Source organism: Suncus etruscus, chromosome 2 (genome assembly GCF_024139225.1).
Source record: "Suncus etruscus isolate mSunEtr1 chromosome 2, mSunEtr1.pri.cur, whole genome shotgun sequence".
NCBI lineage: Eukaryota > Metazoa > Chordata > Mammalia > Eulipotyphla > Soricidae > Suncus > Suncus etruscus.
In genome coordinates, this window is record NC_064849.1 from 17,707,323 (window position 1) to 17,726,803 (window position 19,481).

Here is a 19,481-nt window from a genome sequence, read left to right on the forward strand (position 1 = left end):
TTTTAGTTATCTTTCTTTTAACTAAAATGCTTACTCCAAACAAATCAGATCATGTGAATTTCAAGGAAATTCAAGAAAAAGCACTCAGCTGATTTTACTTATTCTGTGTATCCTTTTATGTTTAATCTCCAAGATTTCTGATCAGGCATACATATAGCATATCATTTCCTCACCACCTCTAAATTGGATCATGTCAACATTATTCTGCATTTTGTATGCATAGTTAATATATTTTAGGTACGAATTTCCTTCATTCTCCTAGTATAGATTTGTATCGATGACTAATATACAATTTATGCACTTGATATTTTACTAATTAAAACTAGAGAATTCAAGATGCAAGGCACACTCCTAGCACAAATTCTATACTATTTACAATAGCCAGAATCTGGAAACAACCCAGATTTATTTGCACAAATAGAATTATCTCTATACTTCAAGAGAAAGATAAAAAATAAAATAAAGTAAATATCTACAGAGTGTGCTTCTATTTGTAGGGAAAATGTCTATGTTAATTTTTATATATGACATACCAAGAGTTGCTATAACTACCCATATATTATTTCACAAAAAAGACTGTAACATAAGAATGTAACCATTACTGTAAATTAAGTTTATCTTAGTAGAAATCATGGTGCTTTGCTCATTGTTGACTGAAAAGGGATAGAATAGAATACAGAGTTTGATACTGAACACAGCACACAATTTTGCAACAATATTTTGTATATTAGTCCTTTCTGGTCTATAATGGGCATCTTTAGGCAAGTGTTCTGAGAATCAGCCACATCTGTACCTTACTGCTGTGATATGGCACATTGGAAAAATATTAGTAAAGTAATAAAAAGTAATGATGCATCCTCGTATATGGGCAATACATGGAGCTTTATTAAGTTCCTAGCAAAGCTACTTAAAATTTTTCAATAAAATATTAATAATAAGTGTGTTATTATTTATAAGGACAAAATAAATATTTAACTTCAATGCCTAAGCATATTCAAGCCTCACACCTGCACAGAAATTTTAACTTAGTGAACCTTTATCAAAAGTTATTGTGTGAAATTAAAGGAAGTATTCGCTTGTATAATGACAACTTATACTCTTAGGCAGAGAATGCAGATATCCTTCATTAAGGTATACAAAAATTCAAGCCAGTAAAATTCTGCTAATTTGCAGGTCGCTCTTCCAAAAATTCTGTGGGTCAGATATCTGTTCATGTGGACATCACTGCTATACCAGGAACTGGAGAACATAAAGTCATTGTGAAAGGTATATTTTCAATTAAGATAAGTTAACTATCCTTTAAAATTTCACTTCAAAGTCATAATGATATCTAAAATGCATTTTCCCTGAATTTGTTCTTCAACTGTGTATCAAATTATATTAGGGCATGCTTAGAAATGAGGCTTTTAATTTAAAATAAAAGAAAAAATAAACATAATGAAACAGACAGTTAACCCATTATTATTTGGTACAGAGATTTGGAGGTCACACTTACATTGCGCGGCCAGAGAGCTGTTGCGGCCCTCCGTACAACATTTTGTGGCCCCCGGACAGCCTTCAGATATAAAAATCGCATATTTGAAGGCCGGTCGCGGCCACAAAATGTTGTACGGAAGGCCGCAACAACTCGCGAGTCGCGAGTTTGAGACCGCAAAGGTTATTCCTGGTTCTATGCTCAGAAGCATCCCCCGACAGTGCTGCTGTTGGGACTGCTCTAAGGTCAGAAACATGGAAGGCAGGAGCCTACACACGTGTGCTATCTTTTTGGCTCCTAATCCATATTATTTACAGTATTTAAATGGTATAAATAGATTTGTGATTACATTTTAAAACATTTGATTGAATATTTCTCTGTGTTTAGTGTCAATAATTTTTATCAAATATTAGTGCCTAGATTGGCTCCATAACTTGTAAATTAACTTTTGTTATTGGCATGTTAAATTACCATGTTTCATTATTTACACATATACCAACCTTTTACATATGATGTTTAGCAACTGGTTTGATTTTTTTAATAAGTGATTAAATATAATGGATTTGTATTTTAAAACACAATTTTGGGGCAGAGATATAATAAAGTAGGTAAGTCACCTGCCTTGCCCATTGGCTAAACTAAGTTTGACCCCCAGTACTACATATGGCCCACTGAGCACTTTTAGGCATTATACCTGAATACAGAAACAAAAATAAATCCTTCACATTGCTGAGTATGGAGCAAATATCATACATGCACACACACCAATAATAATAATAATAATAATGATAATAATAATAATAATAGCACAATGTGAATGTAATGATCATTTAAAAATTAATAACATAATAGAAACATTTTATATTTTCATATTATGTACTTATATTAAATAATATTTACAATATTTATTAGTACAATAATATTTATTCAACATTATACCCTCATACACTTTTAATTAAATTAACTAACATTTTATTATAAAAGTAGAACTGTTATTATATATAATGGATCAGATAACCTGTGTTGATAAGAACATACCATTGTCACTTTGTTTAGAACTGAAAATCCCATCAAGTAGATTCTAGAAAGAAAATTGTTTTTTCTCCCAGGGTATATTCCTGTCAGTTGGTCTAAGACTTCCGCTAATGCACGTTATAGCTTCCCACATTTCTTTTTTAAGTTAAATTTTTTAAATAATGACCAAAAGAAGAGGCTAATGTCTTATACTTTCTCTTGCTCTAACACTTTTAGAATGCTTTTTTGTTTGTTTTTGTTTTTAGTGATTGCTATCAATGACCTAAACTGGCAGACAACAACCATGTTCCGCCCCTTTGTGGAAGTTTGCATACTGGGACCTAACCTTGGAGACAAGAAGAGAAAACAAGGCACAAAGACGAAGAGCAACACATGGTCACCAAAGTATAATGAAACATTTCAGTTGTAAGTCTTGAACCCAACTAATTTATTCAAGCAGGCTCTTCGTTAGGATGGACACTGAGCTTGCTAAAGGTCACAAAGCTTTTAGGCTTAATCATTCCTTATCACTATGCTTTTAGTTTTTTTGTTCATTCCACCCATCTCCTTAATACCAGTACCCTTCATATATCATATCATATCACAAGCATTAAGTATCTCATATTAATAAAGAAAACTATGCTTTTAGTTTTTTTTTCATTCCACCCATCTCCTTAATACCAGTGCCCTCCATATATCATATCATAGCACAAGCATTAAGTATTGCAATAGAAGGCTTTTGTTCTGATGCATGTTACTTACTAAAATTGAGGAACTATGGTAATTGAAAATTTGATCATATTATAGTGAGTATTGTGTAAATAATTAAACTAGGGTACTGTAAATAGATTGAAGACTGACTGCTTATACTGAGTGCACCATTAAATTTTCTGAACATGCAACTTTAAATTGAAACCTGAAAAAAAAAAATAACCAGTAATGTCTGTGAAGAGAAATGAAAGCATTTCAGGTTACTCATAGTTCCTAGTGTAAGGAATTGAATATAGAAACATGTCTGGAACTTTTATAAAACAATATAAGGTAAGCAAAAGGGAGTGGTAAAATGAGTTTATAGAGTCAACAACATTACTAGAGTCTAGCAATCAAAATAAAGACAAGGCTATATTTTACATTAAATAGGATGCCTTGAAAGATATTTTAAGTGAGAACATGAGCAATTTGTTTTGCTTCTAATAATGTATTTATGTATAAAAATATTCATAAATAAGCAAGGGCAAATATTTAAATTTATTCTACCATAATCAATAATATAGTTATAAAATTATTATGAACAGGTCAATCAAGAAATAAGTATCAGTAGCAGGGAGATGTAACTATGTTGGAAAATTCTAGATAGATACACAGTGAAAAAGATTGTATAGAACTTGAAGAGGAAAGGCAGGGGAACCTAAAAGAAAGTATATAAGATATGTTACCAAGAACCGTCAATTTAGTATAATTGAAGGTAAGTTTACTTACAATAGAATGTGTTTGAAATAGAGAAATTTCAAGAAACAGTTATGTGCCCTGGACTAAAAGGAAGGACAGTTTCTTTAATTAAAAGAGAGAAAACTTCATATGAAATTTCAAGTTCCCTTCTGTAGTTAGAAACAAAATTTTCAGAAACTTCACAGACAAGAAGCAGGAAAGTATGGCTTCACTCTCTTGATTTATTATGATTTTCTAAGAGTATTCCCTCTTGATCAAATCCATCTGAAAGCCAAAACATAGAAAATCCCAGTGTTGAAGTACTTACAAATTAACCTCACATTGTAAAGAGAAATGAAGAGAGTAGATTAAACTAGGTAAATGGCATATATCTAGTACTGAGTAAAATCAAGAATGACCCAGAGGGGTCGACACGGTGGCACTAGAGATAAGGAGTCTGCCTTGCATGGCCTAGCCTAGGATGGACCGAGGTTTGATCTCCCGATGTCCCATATGGTCCCCCAAGCCAGGAGTGATTTTTGAGTGCATGGCCAGGAGTAACCCCTGAGCATCAACGGGTGTACCACACACACACACACACACACACACACAAAAAGTATGACCCACAGAGTTTTGACTTTACTAATTGAGAAAACAGAGATATGCTGAGAGAACAGAATAAGAAGCTGAAAATCATTTTTAATTAATCTAAAGATATACATTAATTATCCAAGAAGAAATGAAAAATATTTTAGTTGATTCTTACTTTAGAATTATCTGCATATTAATGCAACTAGTTGAATCTCCATAAAGTGATTTTAAAATAGATAAAATGGGGAAACCTAAGACTGTATACTTGGTACTTACAGATGAACTTCAAAATAGCTTCTTAATTTTTTTGTTTTTTATGTGCCCTAGAAATTTTTTTTATTTTAGTTACTCCTATTTTCCATATTACTAATGAATTTACTTATCCTTGCTACACAGGCTCTTTAAAATATTTGGCTCTTATAATAATATCCTAATCATTTTATTCCCACCAAGTTTTCACGATGTAAATGAAATTGCAAATTATCTATAACATACATAGTTTCAGTAACAAAGCTGCTTTGAGGACACCGTGTAAAATATTAGATCAGAAAATGCCATCTCGCAGAGACAGTGATTTTGGAAACTTATATACTACTAATTAAGAGTATGAAATATTTCCCTTACCTCCAAGGTATGGCCTCTGTATCATTAATATGTTTATGAATCTAAGGCATAGAAAATGTAAATAACAATAACTGATGTTGTAAAAGCACAGAGAATTCACCCAGAATCTCTAACTCAAAGCCAGTTACCTTTAACCCTCTATCAATGAAGAGACCATCCTATGTTTTAATATCTCATAATATTTTAGTTCTGGTTCCTAGTATTATGTTTAAAACCCAATAAGTAAAAAATACTCTAAATTATTTTCTATTTCTGTCTAGGACTAGAGAAGTTTTAAATTATATGTCCAAGTAAAAGTTTCTTAAAGACTAAGTATAATTTAATGGACATTTCAGCGGAATTAATATAATGGTACTCAATTTGTGATATACTGATAAATATATCAAATTTCCATAGTAATTTAGAAGTATATTGATGTCTAGATGAAGTAAACTAAAATTTTGTGTATTTTAATCCACTAGCATTCTGGGTAATGAAAACCATCCAGGATCCTATGAACTGCATCTCTCCGTGAAAGATTACTGCTTTGCTCGAGAAGATCGAATTATTGGAATGACAGTTATTCAGCTACAGAACATCGCTGAAAAGAAGAGCTATGGAGCATGGTATCCTCTTTTGAAAAATGTCTCTATGGATGAAACTGGTTTGACTATTCTTAGAATACTTTCGCAAAGAACCAGTGATGACGTGGCTAAAGAATTTGTTAGACTTAAATCCGAAATGAGATCTGTTGAAGAGAATGCTTGAAACCAATACTGCAAGGAACCATCTTCAAGAGTAAACACTTTGACTATTGCATGCATGTGCAAATATACGGGAATGTTTTTTTCACTGTGTTTCAGTGTTTGCCAGTACTCAAGTACAATGTATACAAGGTATGTGAAAATCTGACAAACTTTTATACCAATTCTGGTCCCTGGAAAACAAATGTTCCATGAAGTGCCAAAATTATTATATCAAGTATAATATCTATTTTGAAAGATTTGTTTTATTCACTACCACGTTCTCCTCTACTAAGTTGGTTGAAAATCACTCTTTTGAGTTTGTTAGTTGTCTCTGTTAAACTCATTGACATTGCCATAGCTCAGAGTTCTGTTTGTTTCTCAAATTCTATTTTATTTAGTCTTACCTTCTTGTAGATGTCTTACAAAACCTTTTTCTATCATAAGAGAACTGCAGTTACATCTAGAAAGAGTTTGTAATTTTATAGTAGCCGATATATTGTGATGAATTTTGCATACAAATTAAAAATAGTCAAGATAGAAATATTTTATGCTAACCATTTTTCAGCCTTTCTGAAATATCACTGTGAAGATATGCTATTAAAGCAAACTTATACAAAGCAATGCTAAATAGTTTGTTAACAATGTTTGATATACGACGATTTTTGTTCTTTAAAACTGCCATAATCACTGCATTTGAAAAATAAAATAACAAATTGATGCACTTGTCATCTAACATGTGTCTTGACCTTACTGAATTTCATACGTTAGCTCATATGATCAGAAGTTTAGAAAGAATATGGCAGGTTTAATTCTTAAAATTACCTATGATGAGCATGTGCATTGTCTTTTTTCCTGAGAGTTATAACTATATCCTAATTTACTTAATTCTATAATCAGTTAAACCCTTTTTCTTTTAAAAATATTCAGCAATTTATACTGAATGCATCATAACTATCTATTGCACTGGAGCAAAAAAGTCATGTCTTCATCTATGTAGTAAAATTTATGTAAAATAAAGCCTGAGAAATTGCTTACAGTTTTCAAACTTAGGGTATTTATAACCTAATGATTCATTTGACTCAATAGAAAAACAATAAGGCACAAAATATGTCTAGATTGGTTGCTGAATATGATATGGTTTATGAATATTTGTATCTTCTGTACTTTATGACTTGACATTTTATAGCCTTATATAAATATTTGGCTATATATAGAACAGTACTTTGTCATAACTATTAGTAGACAGTACAAATGCAGGAACAAGAGCCCATTCTGTAAACAAGTTAGTAAGATGTGGTAAGAAGGAAAATGAATACTATCACAACTTTGAGAAGCATTCTGTGTTCCTAGGTACAAAAGTGTATTTTAGTGAGTACCACTAATTCATGTTAAAATGTTAGGAAATTGCTTTGTTAATGACTTCTCCAATGCAATCCTTTGGCATAAGCATTAATTAATAAATGGTTGTAACTGAGCACATGAAATACTTTCTTGTTGTACCTTCTACTTTTTTATTTTAATGATGCATGAACATTTCATTATTTACAAATAAAAACTCCAGGAACACTTCTCAATTTGTTTGTGTTTACTAACTCTTATAATAAAAAAAAAGTCTAGAGACTTTCATTCACCTAAAAGAGTACAATATTATATATGTTATATTATATTATAAGATATATTATATATATCTTATATGTCATATATGATATACTATAAATATAAGATAAGATAAGATATAAGATATATTCTAAGATAATGACATTGAAAATAAGAAAGAGAAAAAGTTCTCAGCAAGTATATATCTCTGAATAATGTTGAATTCATGAAAATGCATTATCAACATACCATATATACTCAAGTTTAAACCGAGTTTTTCCAGCACAAAATTTGTGCCCTAAGTCCCGAACTCTGCTTATATTTTGGGTCATACAGGTTATTTGATTCCATGAGTGTGCCTCGAGTCAAACTCACATAGTCTCCAGTTATCTTTTGCCGTCTGCTGGAAGGGTAGTGCTTCAGCTCAGTCCACGTCATGGCTGAGCTGAATAGATAGACAGCTAAACTGAACTGTATGCCACTGAACTATTTAACCCACAATATTCTGCACTTTGTATGAGACCAACATCAGTGATGATGATATCTGCAAACTCAGTGACGGTGACAATGTCATTGCTGATACCCTCACATCAGATATCCAATTGAAGCTCTGTTTGCACATACAGATGAGGAGGAAGAGGAATACAGTTTTGAAGGATTTTAACCTTTGTGATTTAGCTTGCTTACATGTTAAACTATGGTTTTCTGTACATTATTTAAAGTTTAAAGTTATTGTTGCCAGGTTACAGTTTTCTTTAGTAATAAATATTGAAAAGCATTTAACCTACTGATTCCTCAATTACTGTAATTGTTTTGGGTATATATTTTTATTTTTGAAATTTAACAGTGACTGCTGCATTTTCCACCTCGGCTTATACTTGAGTCACTAAGTTTCCCCAGTTTTTAAATTAAAATTAGAGAGGTTGACTTATACTCGAGTATATAGGGTATAAACAAATAGCATCAAATTGAATAACATCAATTTAAAAATTGAATAGCAACAGTAAGTAAAAAAATTAAACTAAAAATTTGCCATATTATTGATAATTTAATTGTAGGTGTACATCATAATGATTTGAGAGATGGTAATAATTATAAAATATGATATACATTAAGAAATGGCAGTTAGGGTTTTAAATGGTCTCTTAAAATTATTGGCTGAGTAGTTTTTTAGTATTTGCTTAATTTAATCTACTTTTATAACATTTTTCCTCTTACATAATACTTCCACTTATGTTATCATTGTGAATCCAAACTTTATTAAAATAGTAAACTAAAGTTATTGTTTTGACGCTATGATTCCCATTGGAGATATCCCTCCATATCTTCCTTCTTTTGGGATGCCTGGCAGCTGGCACAAAAGCAATTGCCAAATTGGAATCAGGCCAGCTCCATGGATGTAACAAGATATAACAAGATGTAAACCTAGCCATCAAAGATTGTGGTAACACCAGCCCATGCAGCAGGAAACTGGCTAACCAGGAAGGCCCAGGACCCTCTATGATTTCCTTTGGGAACACCAAACTGACCACACTTCATATGTCAGTTTTGGGGGGGCTGATATCACCAAGGCTTGTTGGAACAAGTGCAAGCACCCTCCCCCTCATATCTTCTTTCTTCTTGGAGGCCTGGCAGCTGAGTATATGCCCCTAAAAGTCATAGTAACAGTAGTATTGATTTGAATTTCTAAACAACTTCATTATTGATGCTGTCATCCCTAAAGAAACATCCCTATTTAACAGAATAACTAAGAACTAATAACCAAGAACTAATATTCAAGCTTACTAAACCTTCTGCCATTGTATTAATGACTTCATTAGAGATATAATAGTTTTCACAAATGTGCTTACTACTGTACTTTTTTCTTTCTTTTCTTCTCTTATATTTTATTTTTTCTTTCTATTTTTAATAATTTTTCTTTCACTTATCTGGAAATATATTATGATCAACTATGTCAACTTTGAAATGCATTTTCTTTAAATAAATAAATAATAATAAAATGAATAATAAATGCCTGGAATTGAGCTGAGCTCAATGCCTTAATTCCTATACTAGTTCTGTAACCCAATTCACTTAACTTTTAATGAGTGAAAAAGAAAGTCTTTAGTGAATGAATTGTTTTTCTTCTTGTAATTTCCATTAGAATTTGTGGGACCATAAATAACAACCACACAGCAAGTCTTAATATGTGACACTTAGGGCACCAACAACATATTACAAGACATAAGACATACCAGCTCGTACCAAATTGAATTCTACTCCAGCCAGATTTAAGCCAAAATAGTAATACATGTTACTCAATGTATATATAAAATACATTTAACTTAATAATTTTCTAAACATCCTGTTACATTTTTTAAGCTAATTTCAGATTATTTTTAAGTTTCTTAAAGAATGTTATTGGTATTTTAATAAGAATTTCAATAAATATGTTTAATTTTTTGAGTAAGATAATCATTTTGATAATAATTTTTCAATTAATGAATGTAGAATACTGTTTTTTTTTCCTGGTATCCTCTTCTGTTTCTTTCATAGATGATTATAGTTTTTATTTATAGGTTTTTCATTACTTTGTTAAATTGATTCCTTTGAGGGCACTGTTTAACTTTTTCTTTTTTTGATTTTTAGGCTATGCTTGGTTGTAGTCATGTTTACTCCTGACCTTTTACTCAGGAGTAACTCTGATAATGCTAGGGAGACCATATGCAATGCCACAGCTACATGCAAGGCAAAGAAATGTCTTAACCCCTGTACTATCTCTCTAGCCCCAGGGATACTGGAATAGATGTTTTTATTTCTTCTAGATCATTGTTTGCATTTAGAAATGAAATATATGAATATATATGAAATAAATATTTTGTGTATTTATTTTAAAGCCTGTAATTTTACTACACTTGTTTTTAAGAGTTTTCTAGTGGAATTTTCATGATGACATATGTATGTTATCATCTACTGATGATAATTCATCTTCTTTTCCTTTTAGAATTCTTTTAATTTCTTCTTTATGTCTAATTGCTTCATTGCAGACTTCCAAAACCATTTAATAATAGTAGTAAAGTAGATTTCTTAACCTTGTGTCTGTTCTCAGAGCAAAACTTGTCTTTCCCAGCTCAGTATTATGTTGCATCTGGGTTATTTACAAATTCTTGAATGATTCTCTTCTACAGAAGCTCTCATTGTGGGGTTAAACATCCAATTAAATAGGAAACTAGCAATAAGGAGAAGTGAGAAGTTCTGTATCAGGGCCTGGTAAGACTGCAATTAAGCAAAGTTTTGCCTAATTCTTCAATCTACATATGTATGTGGTAAACAAATGAGAGAAGTTTTCACAATTTGGAATAAAAACATAGCCCATTGGGATTTAGAAAATAATTTATCTAAAAGAATGTTTTGTCCTCATTTTTCTAAATAAAATAATTCTAAATGTTAGGCAGACTACCCATGGTCCTCAGAAATATGAAACTGCTTCTATATAATTTAATTTGATTTATGGTAGCAAACAAAGGCAGCATAGTATTCTATGACAAAATTTCAATGGCTATTGAAATAGTTAATGTTTCATTTTAAAATCTTTGGTTAAACAAGTCAGTGTGAACTGTGGGTATTACATATATAATGTTGAATGACTAATCTTTTTTGTTTGTTACAATTTATTTTAATTTAATAAAACCATCCACTGCATCATAGCTAGAATATTGTCTATTTTAGGGACTGAAAAAGGAGATATGAAAGTTCTTATTTACTAAGAACCGTAATCAGTATACAGTCCTGTCAGATGTATTGTTGTACTGAAATGTTAGTGATATTCTGTAATAGGAAATAATCAAAAAATTTGATGTAGTCCTTATCAAATACTTTTTCCATATACTGATATATTAGACTTTTTCTAAGCTCAACGGATATATCAGCAAACTAAGCAGATGGAACTACTTCCCCTGATGGGTAAACTGAAACTCAAAAAAGTACAATTCAACTTCTCCAGGATAAGATTCTAATCAGGTTTCCTAAAGTGTGATTTCAAGAATATTTTGAGAAATATTCAAACTCTTGGTTAAATCACATTGTTACTGTGAAGAGTCATGAAAGCATCCATAAAACAAATACAAATGGTTTTTAACTGCCAATCTAGTGCCCCTCAGGGGACATTTTCTATTTGTGATTGTTACTTAACTGAGAGTGGTTTGCTGTGGCTGATTGGCATAAAGGCATAGTCTGAAGGTGTTAGAAAGGATAAGAGACACTGGTATAATCAAATGTCATCTCATTTTTTAATAGATGAAAACAAAGAGAAAAAGAGGATGGTGGCCAGGGGCCAAGTGGCCGATGGTTCATTGGTGAAGATTAAAAAAGGCCAAAGTCAACAACAATAGAATCAAGAGATCCAAACTAGAACAATCTAAACTGTTACACTGGGAGACAAGGGGGCTAAGAGTGAAGGTTTAGGATGTACAGTGGGAGCTTTGATAGAGGGAGATCAACACTGGTGATATAAATGGCCCTAATTCACTGTCATTGTATGCCTGAAATCCAAACATGAAGGACTTGTAATTCACAATGGTTTCCATAAAAATTTAAAAATAAATAAATAATAAAGTGAGACAGAATATGATTAAATTAAAATCCTAATGTAATTTCTTATTTATCATTTTTGGACCACATTTCTGGCTCTGCACTCAGAAATTACTCCTGGTAAACTCAGGGGACAATATGTGATGCTGTGGAATCAAACCCAGTTTGGCCATATGCAAGATAAATACCCTACTTGTTTTCCAGAAAGGCTGGACTAGACAGTAAGCATTTGAACCAGCAGTGAATGAGAGTGTTCTTTTTGTGACTAAAACCCAACTACAGTCATATTTGTAATTATGGTGTTTAAATAAAGATAAAAACAATAAATAAATGAAGATAAAAACATAAAATATAATTTATTAAAAAATAAATTAAAGACCTTGATATAAGAAACTATAAATATATTATTGAATTTTTAAAATTAGTTTGAGAAATATAGAATGCTATGTCTAGGTGAAAAATTGTTCAAGGTAAGCTGTGCCATATTTTTACTAATTAAATTGCTATTTTTATTTTGCATTGGAAATTAGGGAACTAATTATGTTTTATTGTTTGCATATACTACAAATATATTTTAAATTTTAGATATCTAAATACTTTTAGTAATTAATTATTCAGATTTCTGAATGTCAATATTATCAAAAATCATCAATATATTAACAATATTCTTATATCAATAATATAAATTATGATTTATAAATGTCAATACATGACAATTTTGAAAATTGTGGTGTCTATAAAACTATCTTGTGGCTCCTTGAAGTCATCATTAAATTAATATATTGACCAGGAACTACAAAAATATAAATATGATATATATTTTTATGAAGAAAGAAACAATATAAAGGCTTATGATTTGGATTACAATAGAAAGCACACCAAAGCCATGTTTTAAAAAAATATAGTCACTTAAAGCAGAAATTTTATCAAAAGAACAGTGACTGCAATAAAACAGAATATCAAAAATATTTACTCGAATGCATGAATTAATAGCAAAATTTAGAAAATAATATAATAGAGTTGTCAGGGTTCATGACTAATATGTGACTGTGGTGCCTGAACAGACTTTCATTCTCAGAAACACATGCTGACAGTATTGTTTGGCGCCACCCTGTAGGCCCCTGCAGCACCTCCTGGATGAGCTAGGTAAAACCTGACCCCACAAAATCTAAACTTTGTATTCTTAGATACTTTCATTTTATAAAAAGTACCACTAGGGCTTCTATCACTCAGATTCTTGAAGAGTACTTGGGAGTCCTCTTCCAAAAAATAATATACCGTATTTTCTGACGTATAAGATGACTTTTGAACCCATGAAAAACTTCTTAAAAGTTGGGGGTCGTCTTCTACGCCAGAATACGGCATGCTGAAACTTACTACCAGCTTCAGGGACGAATGAGCAGCCCCTCTCTTAACACCACATCCCATCCAGCTGCCAGGCATCATCATTCAGTCTTCTGCTTGTCCTTATTCATCTTTCAGGGAACAGAGAGGAGCTGAGTTACTGAGAGCTGCATCCCATCCAGTCACTGAGTGTAATCGCTGGTATGCGGCTTTCCGGTCCTCAGTCCTCTGTTCAGCTTTTATGGGACACAGAGGAGGCCCTCTGTCTTCCTCTAGCTGTCCTATTAATCACTGCACCCTAGCCAGCTGCTCTTGGTGGAGCCCCCTCTCCAGGCTCTCAATGTAGATCACAATTTAAAAAATCAGTCACTCACTACAAATGACAAATGTAAAATGATTGTTGGCATTCCAAAGTCTACTTTATTAAACATATACTGTTAACCTTTGAAAGTTCTACTCTTTTTCTCTTACTTTTTTAAATTTTCATTTGGTATGAGTTAAAAGAGAGGTAATTTTATATAGCAAATATAGCCCAAACCCTATATTTTAACAGGAAAAGTAGGGGGTCTTACATGCCAGAAAATATGGTAAGATAAATTGAATATTATTTGCCTTATGGTTAACAGGTTGCCTATTTATTCATTTGAAGGATAGCAAATTAAAAGAAATAACCATTGAACCTGTCTACTTGTATGAACTATATTATAAACAAAATTATGTGCTGTATTTCATCTCTCTGAGCTTTATAAAAGATGATAATGCCTAATTACATTTCATGGTTAAGCACTAAAATAGATCATGTATGCGAAGCTTCTAGTTTTTGAAATTATATCCTCTGGAAAAGATTTAATTTTACATCTCTTAAAGACAATTAACTTTTGTGTGTGTTTGCATTATATAGCCTCCTCAATTACCTTATATGCATACTATATACATATGTATGTATATAGATATATACAGATATATACATATATACATATATAATGTGAGAGTTGAAGTTTGAAAGAAATAAAGCCATTCTACCCACCTCAAGAATTTTCAATGTAGTAAAATAACTACTAGGTAAAATATTTGTAATTTAAAATGTTTGTTGAATTAAATTTAAAAATGTTCTTAAAATTTCAGAATTCAGGAATCTGTGAAGTGTTGTTTTACACCCACACATCTGTGGTATACAAATTAAGTGGCTAGCAGTTATCACAAAATTTACCTAAAAGAAAACAGGGCTAAATTAACAATAACAATAAAATGACATATATAAAGAATTTCATATAATTTAGATTTACAGAAAATTTTGTCTGCGTCATATGCCTGTCTTTCTATCTTAGTTGGTAACAAATAGGCACATTAAGCTATTCAAGTCACGTTAACCTATGTAGGTCAAATGGAGCAAGAATGAAGATTAATGAAGACAAATAGCATCAGAAATAGCAGGAACTAATTCTACCCTAGAGATGACAGCTACAATTCACTCATATCCCAAAACAACAACCAATAGCAATTCATTATATGCATGAAATGAAATGAAATGAGAAAAAAATTAATGACTTAGAGAGGTGTATGCCTGCTGGGAATCTATAGCAAGCAGGTGGCAAGCTGGATGTAAAAATCTATTCCATTCTGGATGAAAAGGTTTCTATTGTGAAAAATGCACCAAAGCAAGGCTAGTTTCTACTGAGAAATCCTGTGAAAGTACTTTGTTATAATTAAGTTTTAATGACTTTTTCTGGAAGCATTACCTAAAAGTGAATAAAATCAAAAGTAGATAAGCTGCAGAAAAAAATTGAAGATGTTAAAAATAGTTTATTTGACACTCGTATTATATATGTATTGACATCTGTACATAAATGTAGTGAAAATATCTTTTATTAGAGAAATGTTTCCAAATATTTTCACATTAGAGCATACTCAGAAAACAAAATTCTGAGGCCTGAGTGATAGCACAGCGGCAAGGCATTTGCCTTGAGTGCAGCCAACCTGAGATGAACCCCAGTTCAATCCCTGGTATCCCATATGGTCCCCGAGCCTGCCAGGAAAGATTTCTGAGCACAGAGCCATGAGTAACACCTGAGCACTGCTGGGCATGGCCCAGAAAACAAAAAAGAAAAAAAATAGAAAAGGGAATTCTCTGTAAAGCACTGGGCTACTAAAAGCAAATAGCTAGGATTCATTGTTAACTACATATTGTCAAAATATCCCCAAAATAGTAGTCAGATGCCCTTTAAATATTGTTACTATGTGCCTGGGTTTCTACCAACCATTCCCAGCTCAGAGTTTGAATTCTAAAATACAGACTTATGAATATTTTTATGTAGACATTCTCAAAGGCAAATGTACTTTTTCCTATATTATTAAGTGTGAGGGATACCCACAGAGCTTATTTTATCAGTACAATTTTTACAGGCTCCCAGTCTTTGAATATTGAGGCTACTTCAATGTCATCAAAATGCTTGTTTTTAACAAAAAAATGCATTCTTACATTTATAATAAAAAAATATTAGAGCAGATAATTATAGGTAGCACAGAGGTGTAATGGTATTTTGTTATTCCACCATCCAAATCTGCTCCTGGGAAGTCCTTCTACAACTCACAGCTCAGCCATAGTGAAATAAACTCTGGTCGTCGATACTTTTTTAATTTTTTTTAATTTTTTATTTTGAATTATGAGAACAAGGATACAAAGAAAGAGGACAAGGTAATGTTACAGTGGAAGGACAATCACCCATAAACAGAATTCTCAGAAGAAGTCCCCTTGCTGAAATCTTAACTTTAAACTTTCAGGCAAAGAACATTAAGATAAATAAAACAAAACCTATGTACAATTACTTTGTCCCTCAGGTCCCCATATTGTAATACATTATAATATTTCTTAGCAGCACACAAAGCAATATAAAGCCATAAAACTTATGTAACTCCTTAAACATTAAAGGCATAGTATTAGAGTCAAAGGAGCACAGTAAAAACGGTGTTAGAGTGGCAATTATTGTTTGCATAGGCCCACCAAAATATGAGGGACATGGAAAGGAAAAACCTTGGCCTAAATACAAGGAGACCCTACCCCTGAAGTTTCCTGGCACAAGACCAACTCTAGGCTCCAGGCAAGTTAGTTTGTCCAATCCAAGACATTGTCTGTAGTACCAACACACTTTTAAGCCGTCAATATTTTTATATCTCAAAAGATAGCCCATTAAACCTATTATTTGCATATTTGTTTAAAAGTTATTCATAGAGGTAGGTAGAATCACATATATCCTTATAATTCTCTCACCAGTATTTTTAAGTGCATACATTAAAAATGCCAGGTTAAGTGTGCTAACACCTGAACTTTCTTCCTCCAGTCCCTGTCATATTTGCATATTTACATATGTAAGTACCTTTATGTATTAAAAGCAATAAATAATTCTGGAAATTCTCTAATCCATGGTACTTAGTTATTATTATACCAGGAATATAAATAATGGGGTCAGAGAGATAGCACAGCAGGGAGGACGTTTGCCTTGCATGTAAGCAATCCAGGTTTCATCTCTGGCACCCCATTTTGTCCCCCGAGCCTGCCAGTAGTGATTTCTGAAAGCAGAGCCAGGAGTATCCTCTGAGCGCCTCCAGGTGAGGCCCAAAAAAAACATATATAAATACATATACATACACGTGAGTATTATATTTTATCAAGATTGGTTTTGTGCTACACCCATCAACATGAGGTTACTCCTGGCTCTGCACTCAGAAACCACTCCAAGGACCATATGGGAAGACCAGCTGAGGATCAAACTCTGGTCAGTCTTGTGCAAGGAAAATTCCTTAACCACTATGCTATCATTCTGGCTCCTTGGTTGGTTAACATTTAACTCTTGTTCCAGAGTCCCAGTACATGGTTATCCCATCTGCTCAATGTCTTCACTTGAATATGTAGTTTTCTGTCTTCCTGTCTCAAAAATTTAGAGTTTAGTTCTAGTCTGATTTATCTTTAAAGCAACACATTACAAAGGCTATTATTGTTCTGAATACCTCCAAGACCTAGTTTCTAAGAATATTATAATCAGCATCTAGTTCTGAGTGTTAAAATATTCCTTAGATTTATTTGTATAAGCCAGTAGTAATCTCTATACCACTTCAAACATGCATTGCTCTTTACTATAGGATGATACCTTCTGAAAAAATTATGTTTCTATGGTGAAAAATATTTCTATTAGTCTTTCAAAACTGGCGATTAGAATCTGGAATAAACATCTACTTCATCAGCAAGAAACATTTGATTCTATTTGTGGGGGGCATATTTTACCTAATCTTTCTTTTATTTCAATTTCAGAGATAAAGTGCTCCTTTGGGGCAAGTAAACCCTGAGTTCTTAGAGACTCAGTGGGCGGAAACTGTGTATAATAGGAATCTGGTATTATATTATCATTTTCCAGCAGCTCATAAACTCCCCCATGAATTTATTTCCCTTTCCACTTTATTTTCCATTTCTTTTGTGTCACAAAGGATAAAAAATATTTTTTCACAGATTTGCGTGTCATCCTTGCGCAGGGGCCAAGCTAATCTTCTCTGTATCATTCCAATTTTAATATGTGTGCTGCCAAAGAGAGCACAGGATATCTCTTGACTCTACCAATTTTTTATCAATTGTATTAATTTTTATCCATTACTTTGCTATTTTAATTTAGTTTCTATCTTATGAACCACTTTTTGACACAGGTTATACTTCTTTGGTATTTTTTAGTAAAATACACTTGATAATCCCTATCCAAGAAAATTGAATTAGCTGGTCTCCACACTTCCATTTATTATATACACTTGTACATTTTTCTCCTTTAATAGTTATTAGATTGCTACTCCTTTTTTTCAATTCATACAAATGTACTGACTTTGTATACTACATAACTCTGTAAATTCTTTCAAGTTTAGTATAATCAAGAGTCATTGCATGACAAAATAATCAGATCGTTTTGCCTAGCCAAGTTTATTCTCAGTACTACTGAATATTGCTCCTGAATAAGTGGTTTTTGAAATGATATAAATATGCCAGAGAGATAGCATGGAAGTAGGCATTTGTCTTGCATGCAGAAAGATGGTGGTTCAAATCCCGGCATCCCATATGGTCCCCCGAGCCTACCAGTAGCGATTTCTGATCATAGGGCCAGGAGTAACCCCTGAGCACTATAGGGTGTGACCCCCAAATATGATATAAATATTAGTATTATTTTAATCTTATATTGTTACATTTATTTTATCTCATGTTTTTACTTTCCCTGCTTGAACTATTTTTTCTTCTAGCTAAATTCATATTAAATAATGTTTTCTTTTTCTTTCTTTTTTTACTTTTGAGGCCTGTTACATGATTATGTAACTGCCCCTTACTTCTTTATCTATGGAAAATACAGTGTGGGGAAAAATAAAAAGTAAACCTATAATGTGAATTTCAGTGAGTGGCAGAGCACCCATGTGACATGGTGTGTTTTACAGTTAACATGTAGCATTGTTTATGTATCAGAATATGTATTTTTAGAAGAAAAATTTTAACGAATTCAGCTTACTTATTTTCCCATGAGATGAATTTTATTCCTCAGGTTTCCTACAGATCTGTTCTACTTTTTATTAAATTAACCCTAGTTGTATACCCACAACACATATTATATTATATACTCAAATATTTTATAAAAATATAAATAAAGTTTTATTTATTCCAAAGTTTAAGTTTTTGATTCAATATCAGAATAACAATAATAATAATGGAAATATTCATTAATACTTTCATTTATACAAAAAATTCTATCCCTTGCTAGATTAATAAATGTTATTGGGGCCAGAGAAATAGCACAACGGTGTTTGCCTTGTAAGCAGCCGACCCAGGACATAAGGTGGTTAGTTCAAATCCAGGCATCCCATATGGTCCCCCGTGCCTGCCAGGAGTTATTTCTGAGCAGATAGCCAGGAGTAACCCCTGAGCACTACCGGGTGTGGCCCAAAAACCAAAAAAAAATATGTTATTAGTTTAAATAATTAATCACACTTAGATAAATCTATTAAGAAACAGGTAAGAGCCAAACAATAGCACAGTGGTAGGGAGTTAGGGAGTTTGCCTTGCACACAGCAGACCCAAGGCAGACCTGATTTGATCC

At 32.3% G+C, this 19,481-nt stretch overlaps 1 protein-coding gene and 1 non-coding gene across 2 annotated transcripts in view; one reads left to right on the forward strand and one right to left on the reverse strand.

Annotated features, from left to right (window-relative positions):
• UNC13C (unc-13 homolog C) overlaps positions 1–7,430 on the forward strand; it is a 278,305-nt gene extending 270,875 nt beyond the window's left edge. Inside the window, exons 27-29 of the mRNA XM_049768904.1 lie at positions 1,174–1,266; positions 2,755–2,914; positions 5,593–7,430. Coding sequence (XP_049624861.1) covers positions 1,174–1,266; positions 2,755–2,914; positions 5,593–5,878 — 539 coding nt within the window. The 3' untranslated portion in view covers positions 5,879–7,430. The remainder of the gene's footprint in view (positions 1–1,173; positions 1,267–2,754; positions 2,915–5,592) is intronic.
• Positions 7,431–17,844: 10,414 nt separating this feature from the next.
• LOC126003223 (U6 spliceosomal RNA) lies at positions 17,845–17,951 on the reverse strand. The gene has a single exon (XR_007493756.1). It is a non-coding gene; the product is annotated as a U6 spliceosomal RNA (small nuclear RNA).
• Positions 17,952–19,481: the final 1,530 nt, after the last annotated feature.